We start from the raw sequence: 10,703 nt of genomic DNA, 5'->3' as shown, positions 1-10,703 counted from the left end.
TTATACTATTGTTAAGTATGTTTTCAACTTTTAAAATTTGAGGTTAGATTTAATCTATTATTTTACTAAAGAAAATCTTATTTAATTCATAACTTCTTTGTTTTAGCTCTAATTTTTGTGATCTTCGCGTCTATGTGTTCGTAGTGAGACATAGATTTATTTTACAAACTTTTCATTATAATTTTATGCTGATTGGTGTACTTTTCTAATCTATAGTTTTTATTTGCTATGCATGATTGCTTCTGGATGCTTGTATGTTGTTGTGATTATCGAGTATAGACGGTGAGCAATTCGTGGGTGATCAAGAGTACTACTTTGATGAGCAGGATCAGTTGGAGCACTTTGTTTAAGGCAAGTATAGCATGGGATTATCCTTGTTTCCTATCAACTTTAATACATTTAATTCATGTTGCATGTGTCACCTTGATAGGGATTCTCTAGAATTGAACTTATACCTTGTCACATATGGGATATGCATTGGGTAGCTTTGCTAGTGCTCAATTAAACCATGATCTTATAACTTGACTAATGGTATATGCAATAAACCTTAAAACATGACTTTTTAGCAGCTTGGAAACAAGGGACTGAAGTGTTTAGCTAGTTTCTAAATGCTCTAGATTCCTGTCTCTAAGGGTTTATCTGTAAGTGATCATTCGGGACTTATAGTATAGCTATGAGGGCTACATGACTCTAGCTTTAGCTCAGTATGAGGATCTTTTCTAGTTTGTTAGTGGTTACCTTTATTGGCGTAAGAATGGCTTGCCAAATCGGGTATAGTGCGACCTCTGTCCCCATGAGTATAGGCTAGGTGTCAATGTGCCATCGGGAAGAGGAACTCTATATCTGTTTGCCAAGTGAATCTAATGGCCCTAACTTGTTAGATGAACCTTTGAAAGGCTTTATAGTAAACCCTGCCTGCTCACCTTAGAAGTGTTTTAGGAGTAATTAACCCGGGTATATGGGTATCACGAGTCACAGTGAAAGTGTACAATCTCTATAGAGTGTAAATCTAGTATATCAACCGTGCTCACGGTTACGAGTGGCCTTGGAACCCTTATAGAATATATGATCACTAAGAATTATCTGTTTATGCTATTCATTATTCATGTTTACATTGATCATGTGTTTTACCTTGGGATTGAAATAACTTGTTGCTACTCTTAATCTAAAATTATGATAATTAAAAGTTGAATGCTGTTAAACCTGTGTCAAGCCTTTTGAGCCTCATATTACACTTATTGAGTACGACACGTACTTACGCTTGTTTATTTTCATTATTTGGATAAAAATCCTGGATAGGTAACAGATGGCTATGGTAATGATGACTTTCCATAGGATTACTAGACTTGTGGTCAACCAGTCGATGTCCTTGTGGTATGGAGCTTCCGCGAGAGATTTTACTTTATACTTCCGCTACACTTATGTGAAGACTATGTCTTATTAGTCGTGATGTAATAAATACTTATGATGATACTATTTATAATTTATTAGCTTATATATGTGACTGATCTCTAGACGCACATAAGATTATGCATCCCATTTTATCCTTAAAATCGGGTGTGATAGAGCGTCAATCCTAAGCTCTCTGATCAAACCGACTTGAATAAACGGCATAGATGCAATCCTTAAGGTGGTGGAGAACCGATATAACAACGGAGGGCTGATAGGTGGGACCAAGGGGCCAATCGACCTATAGGTGGGGCTGGCCGGCCCCACCTATCATCCTTTGCAGGTTTGCTTCGGTGGCGTGGCTTCTGGTGTCCTCTAGAACCTTCTAGAGCAATTTTCGCTGCGGATAAGCGTAATTTTATTTGACGTTTTGGTCCTCCTTGACGGTTTTCTGAATAACTCCTACAGAAAATACAGATTCACCAAAACTTATGGAAATTATTAGTTTAAACCCCTAAGTCTATGTTGGTGATCATATTTATGCCTTTATACATGTTTTATTGACGGTTTATGATGGATGGTAACTACCGTCAACATTGGACCTTAGGATTTATTTGATTTTAATTAAAAAAATAGGTGAAGCCTAATACAATCCAACACAACACACCATATCTACTATGCTCGAGAGCATTGTTGATTAGATATAGATATGGGTAATTTAAAAGAAAATCTTGGGGTCACTTAAAATATCTTTCCTAGTGCAAGATGTGATTAATTCAACAGAAATTTGACAATACTTTAAATTACTTTTCATAATCAAAAAGTTGGTAATTTTTTAGAAAATGGAATAAATCCAAATGCTATTTTTCTCGGTAATTATTAGTTACATCGAATTAATGGAAAAATATTTCTAATTAGTATGATAATCAATTTTATTTTTTTTAAATGTGGCATATACTGTACTTATGTGTTGGCTCCATTGTGGACAATAATATGAAGATGTGTGTTATTAATAATATGAAGATTTGTGTTGTCATCCTTTGCATTGAATCTCTTTTGTGATACCATGAGTATATATATAGACTTTAAACTTTTGATATTTTTAGGTAGCATTTGATTGGGTTCTAGATTCTTGTAGAAACGCTCGAACCTCGATTCTCTCAAGAAACGTTTTAGGAGACGAATCAGAATTACTTTATGAAATTGTTTGGCTTTTAGATTGGATTATGATTCATAAGGAAATATATTTTCTTGTTAAAAATTGTATAAATAAAAATAAGTTTAAAAATTAATCTACATTTTTATAGGCGAGAAAGAACTTAAATACAATTTATTTTAATTTGTTGCATTAAAAAGGATTATAATTAAAATAAAATAAAATTGATAGCTTGTATAAGAGCAAAAAGAACTTAATCAGAACACTGTGAAACTACTCTTAGGGGCGTTTAGGGGCCAAGGCAGAGACGATGAAACGTCTCTTGACTGAAAGGTTTCTCACTTTTCTCGTTTGGCCGTGTTTCTCGTGATTCTAACAAGAATCGAATCGGTTTCGCGCCACCAAACGACCTCTTAGTTGTTGAATTTTCTATCTAAATTCTTGTGATTACTGTATTTTTATTCAAATTTTTCTTCTATATTTTATTAAAAATATATTCTAGATCCTTAACTGTACTCTTAATTACTATGCTATGAATAGTATTTCAGCGTGCACCACAGTACTTTGAGATGTTAAATTTTATATTGAAGAATTTTATGTGTACTAGTATTATTTTATAAAAACATGGATTCCCCAAAATAAAATTATCAGTATTGGTATGGCATAATGTTGTATCAAAAGTGTATAAACTTATTTAAGGAACCACATACAATTTTTTTCTTATCGAGTATTAACATAATTTAAAATGTATTGAGAACTTCATTAGGTTGTAGTTCGTTAAGAGAGCATTTCTATGCTTGATAAACTATTACAATAAATATTTGTACTAATATATTCATGTTTACTTGGTGCCATTCCAAACTATGTTTACCTTTTTAAATAGTCATAGATATGTACTCCCTTCGTCCTATTGAAAGTGTCGTTTTTAACTTTTAAACTTCTTGCTTGACTATTCGTCTTATTCAAAAATTTTGTATAAATATTATTTATTTTGTTACAACTTATTTTATCCATTAGAGATACTTTAATAATGATTTATTTGCTTTATTATTTATATAAATAATTTGAATAAGACGAACGGTCAAACAAGAAGTATAAAAGTAAAAAACGATACTTTCTTATAGGCACGAGAGATGGAAGGTAAAGAGATAGAGGATGAACCTAGGCATCATGAAGGCATTCATGAATTACTGGTAACCACAACCATAATAACAAGAGTTACTAGTCCGCAGCCATAACCATGATGGTTACAAAGTCCAACCATCAACCACAATCAACGTGTTATTAAGTCTCTATTGCACCTAGCATTTAATCTAGACCTTATGATTTATTTAATTTTAAAAATTAGGTTAAGCCTAATGAAATCCAACATAACATACCATATCTACTGGTGCTCGAGAGTGTTGTTGATTAGCTAAAGATATGGATAATTTAAAAGAAAATCTTGGGGTATCTTATATTATCTTTCCTAGTGCAAGATGTGATTAGTTCAAAAGAAATTTAACAATACTTTAAATTACTTTTAGAATGACAAAAGTTGGTAATTTTTTAGAAAATGAAATAAATCCAAATGCTATTTTCTCGGTAATTATTAGATTACATTGAATTAATGGAAAAATATTTCTAATTAGAATGATAATCAATTTAGATTTTTTTAATGCGGCTTATACTATACTTATGTGTCGGCTCCATAATGGACAATAATATGAAGATTTGTGTTGTCAACAATATGAAAATTTGTGTTGCCTTCCTTTGCATTCAATCTCTTCTGTAATACCATGAGTATATATATAGACTTTAGACTTTTGATATTTTTAGGGTGCCTTTGAAAGGGATCTAGATTCTCATAGAAATGTTTCAGATATTCCGATTCTCTCAAGAAATGTTTTAGGAGATGAATCAGAATCACTTTGTGAAACCATTTGGCTTTTAGACTAGATTATGATTCATAAGGAAATATATTTTCTTCTTAAAAATTGTATAAATAAAAATATGTTTCAAAATTAATCTACATTTTTATAGGTGAAAAAGAACTTAAATACAATTTATTTTAATTTTTGTGTTAAAAAGGATTATAATTAAAATAAAATAAAATTGATAACATGTACACGAACATAAAGAAGTGGAATCGAAACACTACGAAACTACTCTCAGGGGGATTTAGGAGCCAAGGCAGAGACGGTGCAACGTTTCTTGGCTAAAAGGTTTCTCACTTCTCTCGTTTGGCCGTGTTTCTCATGATTCTGAGAAGAATCAAATGGGTTTCGCGCAGCCAAACGGCCTCTTAGTTGTCGAATTTTCTATCTAAATTCTACTGAATACTACGATACAAATAGTCATTTCAACGTGCACCGAGATGTTAAATTTTATATTAAAGAATTTTATATGTAGTAATATTATTTTATAAAAAAACATAGAGTTCTAAAAATAAAATTATCAGTATTGGTATGGCATAATGTTGTATCAAAAGTGTATAAACTTATCTAAGGAACAGCATACATGTTTTGTTCTTATCTAGTATTAACATAATTTAAAATGTATTGAAAACGTCATTAGTATGCAGCTCGTTAAGAGAGCATTTTCTATGCTTGATAAACTATTAATATATTAATATATATATATATATATATATATATATATATATATATATATATATTTGTACTAATCTATTCATGTTTAGTTTATGCCATTTAGCACTATGTTTACCTTTTTAAATAATCGTAGATATCGTCCCATTGAATGTGTCGTTTTTTACTTTTTAGACTTCTTGTTTAATCGTTCGTCTTATTTATTTTGTTATAACTTATTTTATCATTATTGATACTTTAATAATAATTTATTTATTTTATTATTTTTATAAAATTGAAATAAGACGAACGGTTAAACAATAAGTATAAAATTGAAAAACAACACTTTCTTATAGGCACGAGAGATGGAAGGCAAAGAGGTAGAGGATGGACCTGGACGTCATGAAGGCATTCATCAGTTACTAGTAACCGCAACCATAATAACAAGAGTTACTACTTACTAGTCAACATCGATAACCATGACCTTTATAAGTTCAACCATCAACCACAATTAACCCGCCGTTAAGTCTATTGCACGTAGCATTTAATCTGGACCTTAGGATTTATTTGATTAATTCAAAAGAAAATCTTGGGGTCACTTATATTGTGTTTCCTAGTGCAAGATGTGATTAATTCAAAAGAAATTTAACAATACTTCAAAATTACTTTTCATAATGACAAAAGTTGGTATTTTTTTATATAATGGAATAAATCCAAATGCTATTATTCTCAGTAATTAATAGATTACATCGAATTAATGGAAAATATTTCTAATTAGTATGATAATTAATTGAGATTTTTTAATGCAGCTTATACTGTACTTATGTGGTGGCTCCATTGTGGACAATAATATGAAGATTTGTGTTGTCAATAATATGACGATTAGTGTTGTCATCCTTTGCATTGAATTCTTCCGTGATACCACGAGCATATATATAGACTTTAAACTTTTGATATTTTTAGGGCGTTTTTTATATTAAATTATCAGTATTGGTATGTCATAATGTTGTATCAAAAGTGTATAGACTTATCTAAGGAACAACTTACATTTTTTGTTCTCACCGAGTATTGACATAATTTAGAATGTATTGAGACCGTCATTAGTATGTAGTTCGTTAAGAGAGATTTTCTATGCTTGATTAACTATTATATTAATTTCTGCTAATCGGTTCATGTTTACCTGGTGCCATTTTGCACTATGTTTACTTTTTTATAAATAGTGGTAGATGTGTATAACTTAGAAACATAGATAGCACATTTATTAAAGATATAGAAAAAAAATAGTGGTAGATGTAGCACATTTATAAATAGAAACATATATAGCACATTTATTAAATAGTGGTAAATGTGTATAATTTAGCACTATATGCTTACATTACTATTTAGACGTTGATTTGAGTATATAAAAAAATTAAAAGGTTATTAATGTAGATATGAATTAAAGGGTTTTCTTAATTATCTTTGATAATAGCAGAGGTGAATAATTTAGGGATTACTTTGTGTATTTTTTATAATGATTGAAATGGGTAATTTTTTTTCATAAACTCAAGAGATTCAATAGATATTATTAATGATGATGATTAGAGTTTATCAAATTAAAGACAAGATGTTTTTTATTATTGAATTTTTATGATTTATTTATCGTTTTCCCTTAGCATGTGTGGTAAGGGCTAACATGGAGGAAGTTCCATAGTAAATAGTGAGATTGTTGGCACATGGGTTTTCTGTCGGAGAAATGATTTTGCTTGTTTTTAAACCACAATGGACATGAAAGTTTTTTTTTAAAAAAAAACTTACAATGGACATGAAAGTTTTGTTAGGACTAAACATGAGTGAAACTTTTAAACATTCCAAGCCACACACACACCATCCATCCAACATGGTCAATTAAACAAAATGGCGAAGCCCACCTCGTTGACCCTTACAACCCACCAGCTCCAAAACAAAACTTCTCCCTCTCGCTCTCTCATCAGTCATCCCTCCCAGCGCTCCCTCCCGGCCCCATCGCCCGCCGGAACGGCCTCTCCCCGTCGACCTCCCCACCACTATATAATCGCCCTGCCCTGCCCTTCCCTCCCTTGCCTTCCATTACCACCACCCTTTCGTTCCGAATCCTCTGTCTCTGCGTGCGTGGCACACAAAGCGCACGGCCATTACCAGAAACCCAGCTCCGCCCTGCTCGGTTCCATTCCAAGAAGCAGCAAGGGAGGAGGAGGAGGAGGAGGAGGAGGAGGCAGAGACGACTCAGACTGCAATGGGGGAGCAGGAGATGGACGCGGGCGGCGCGGGCTGGCTGTCGTGGCGAGCGGCGGCGGTCGCCGTGGCCGCGTGGCTGGCGCTGCACGTGGCGGCGCGCGTGGCGGACGCGCTGTGGTTGCGGCCCCGTCGCCTGGAGGCGCACTTCGCGGCGCAGGGCGTGCGAGGCCCGCCGTACCGGTTCCTGCTGGGGTCCGTGAAGGAGATGGTGGGGCTCATGGCGGAGGCCTCGTCCAAGCCCATGTCGCCGCCAACCTCCCACAACGCGCTGCCCCGCGTGCTCGCCTTCTACCACTACTGGTGGAAGATCTACGGTGCGTGGCCTCTCTCCCTCCCTCCCGGCTTCCCCACCTCTCGCTTTCGCCCATGTGTTGCGTCGCCGAGCATGTGTCCCCCCGGCCCGTTCCGTTTGATTGCTCACTCATCTTTTTGGTTGCGTCTCCGTGATCTGTTCCCTCCCTATCCGCTAGCTTTCCGGCGCCCCGCTCTCTCTCTCTCTCTCTCTCCTCCTGCAGAATTGCTCCCTTCCCTGTGCATGTCTGTTTGCGGCCAGGGGCTCAGCTTTTGTCTCTTGTTGTCAGCACAGCACAGCGCAGCTTCTCTCTCTCTATCCAATACTCACTCTTGGGCTCTTCTTCCTTCTTTCTCCGGACTCATCACTCCCAGAGACATGTCAATAATCTCACCTCGGTTGCTGCCCTGCCATGCTGCAAGCTCTTGTCCTTCCCCTGCTCGATCCTGCCCTTCTGGCTCTTGCATTCAATGGAGCTGGGCTTTGGATCATGAGCGGAGCACATGGGAGAAAACTAGCGCAGTACAAGTCCAAAGTCTTTTTCTTTCTTTCTTTTTTCTATTTTCCTCTGGTTTCTGTGTTCTTGGCAATTCGCGGTTCGTCGATCAGTTGGTTGGTTGATTGATCGGCGGCGTTGTCCACATGTGCAGGACCGACCTTCTTGATCTGGTTCGGGCCGACGCCGCGCCTGACGGTAGCGGAGCCGGAGCTGGTGCGCGAGATCTTCCTCACGCGCGCGGAGGCGTTCGACCGCTACGAGGCGCACCCCGTCGTGCGCCAGCTCGAGGGCGACGGCCTCGTCAGCCTCCACGGCGACAAGTGGGCGCTCCACCGCCGCGTCCTCACCGATGCCTTCTACCCGGACAACCTCAACGTAAGAGCTAGCCTAACAGGCCGCGCCGCGTCGCTCTGCTCTGCTCTTCTTGGTTCGCCGGCCGGTGCGGTGTGCCTGACGCGCGCCTTCTTTGGTTCTTTGCAGCGGCTGGTGCCCCACGTCGGCCGGTCGGTGGCGGCGCTGGCGGAGAAGTGGCGCGCCATGGCGGCCGCCGCCGCGAGCGGCGAGGTGGAGGTGGACGTCGCGGAGTGGTTCCAGGTGGTCACGGAGGAGGCCATCACGCGCGCCACCTTCGGGCGCAGCTACGACGACGGCCGCGCCGTGTTCGCCATGCAGGGCCGCCTGATGGCCTACGCCTCCGAGGCCTTCCGCAAGGTCCTCGTCCCCGGCTACCGGTGCGTCTCATCTCCGTCTCGGATTTTTCTTACAAAGACAGGTAGCGGCTGACCGAAACGTTGCTTGCAGGTTCTTGCCCACCAAGAAGAACTGGCAGTCGTGGAAGCTTGACAGGGAGATACGGCGGAGCCTGACCCGTCTCATCGCCCGGCGCAGCGCCGAGGCCGAGGCCGAGGAGGAGGAGGAGGTTCAGGCGGCCGGCCAATCCGGCGGCGTCTTCCGCGACCTTCTCGGCGCCATGATCAATGCCGGCGAGAGGAAGACCCCGGCGGCGATCCCAGTGTCGGACATGCTGGAGGAATGCAAGACGTTCTTCTTCGCCGGGAAGCAGACGACGACGAACCTCCTGGCCTGGGCCACCGTGCTCCTGGCCATGCACCCGGAGTGGCAAGAGCGCGCCCGCCGCGAGGTCCTCGACGTCTGCGGCCCCGACGAGCTCCCCTCCAAGGAGCACCTCCCGAGGCTCAAGACGGTGAGTCGTCAGTCCCACTGCCACATCACCGTGGGCATTTCCGTCATCCCAGTCCCGCCGCTGACACGCACTGTTTTCCTCGTGGCATTTCCATTCCAGCTGGGCATGATCATCAACGAGACGCTGCGGCTGTACCCGCCGGCGGTGGCCACGATCCGGCGCGCCAAGACGGACGTCCGGCTCTCCGACGGGTGCCTGATCCCGCGCGACACGGAGCTGCTGATCCCGATCATGGCAATCCACCACGACGCGCGGTTCTGGGGCCCCGACGCGGCCCAGTTCAACCCGGCCCGGTTCGCCTGCGGCACGGCCAGGGCCGCCAAGCACCCGCTGGCGTTCGTCCCGTTCGGGCTGGGCTCCCGGATGTGCATCGGCCAGAACCTGGCCCGCCTGGAGACCAAGCTCACCGTGGCCGTCCTGCTGCAGCGGTTCGAGATGAAGGCGTCCCCGAACTACGTCCACGCGCCGACCGTCCTCATGCTCCTCTACCCGCAGTACGGCGCGCCGGTGATCTTCCGGCCACGTCCGGCGCCGGCAGCCTCATCATAGCTAGAACCTGTCTGTCCCGGGCGCAGATGGCAGATGCTTCGCCTGTCTGTCCCGGGCAAGCCCCACATTCTTTTGTCGAAATTGGCGGAAATGCCTGCCGCAGGTCGGTCTGCCTGGTGGTGCCCGAACGAAAACCGTAGGACGGACATGTGCAGAATGACCGAAATACCCCTCTCCTCTGTGTAGATGCCAACAAGTGATACTAGAAGCCAAGAAGCACTAACTTTTTGTCCTAGCCTGCTGCTGCGCCTCGGGGCCTACCCAGGTTGCCCGGAAATGCCCTCGTTAACAGACCGGATCTGGCCCAGCCTTCTTTAAGATTTGATGACACACAAGGAGGGGCCGGACCCACACCTCCTCCCCTGCTGCCCCGTGGCGTCTGGTGTATGTATTTGTATTTATAGAGGTTTGTTATTCCATCTTCTTCTACGTTGTTATTATTAGTAGAGACGAAAATGCAATGGAGAAAAGAGAGAGAGAGAGAGATTGAGATGGTAGAGTAATGAAATGGTATGTGTGATTTGTCGGCCTCTTTCGGTTAATTTGTCGGCCCCTTTGCAACAATCGCATTGCATTTTGTGATTGGTGATCCGGTTTTACGTCCTACACGAGTTTTTGTCGATTCTTCTTCTCATCAATCAGTGTGTCATTGTGGCCCAATATTAGGGTCTAGATTAGATCACGGGAGATAATCTGGTTCCCATTCCCATGGACGCTAAACTACTACTTTATATGAAACTACTCGCATTAGTTGGGCACGTATATGCTCATCATGAACCAGTAAAACCACG

The 10,703-nt window shown here is 41.1% G+C and overlaps 1 protein-coding gene across 2 annotated transcripts; it reads left to right on the top strand.

Moving 5' to 3' along the window:
- Positions 1 to 7,209: 7,209 nt before the first annotated feature.
- Positions 7,210 to 10,452, top strand: LOC136463020 (cytochrome P450 734A2-like). 2 transcript variants are annotated; one of them, XM_066462071.1, is made up of 5 exons: positions 7,210 to 7,682; positions 8,311 to 8,534; positions 8,640 to 8,890; positions 8,961 to 9,363; positions 9,463 to 10,452. In XM_066462071.1, exons 1-5 carry the CDS (start codon positions 7,367 to 7,369, stop codon positions 9,910 to 9,912), a joined length of 1,644 nt encoding a protein of 547 aa, XP_066318168.1. In that variant the 5' UTR covers positions 7,210 to 7,366; the 3' UTR covers positions 9,913 to 10,452. The 2 variants fall into 2 exon arrangements, with proteins under 2 accessions (XP_066318168.1, XP_066318167.1); XM_066462070.1 differs by having other exon boundaries at positions 8,311 to 8,890.
- Positions 10,453 to 10,703: the final 251 nt, after the last annotated feature.

The sequence above is a fragment of the Miscanthus floridulus genome, chromosome 7, assembly GCF_019320115.1.
Source record: "Miscanthus floridulus cultivar M001 chromosome 7, ASM1932011v1, whole genome shotgun sequence".
Lineage (NCBI taxonomy): Eukaryota > Viridiplantae > Streptophyta > Magnoliopsida > Poales > Poaceae > Miscanthus > Miscanthus floridulus.
The sequence above is the reverse complement of the archived record's forward strand: the minus strand, read 5'-3'. Positions and strand labels throughout refer to the sequence as shown.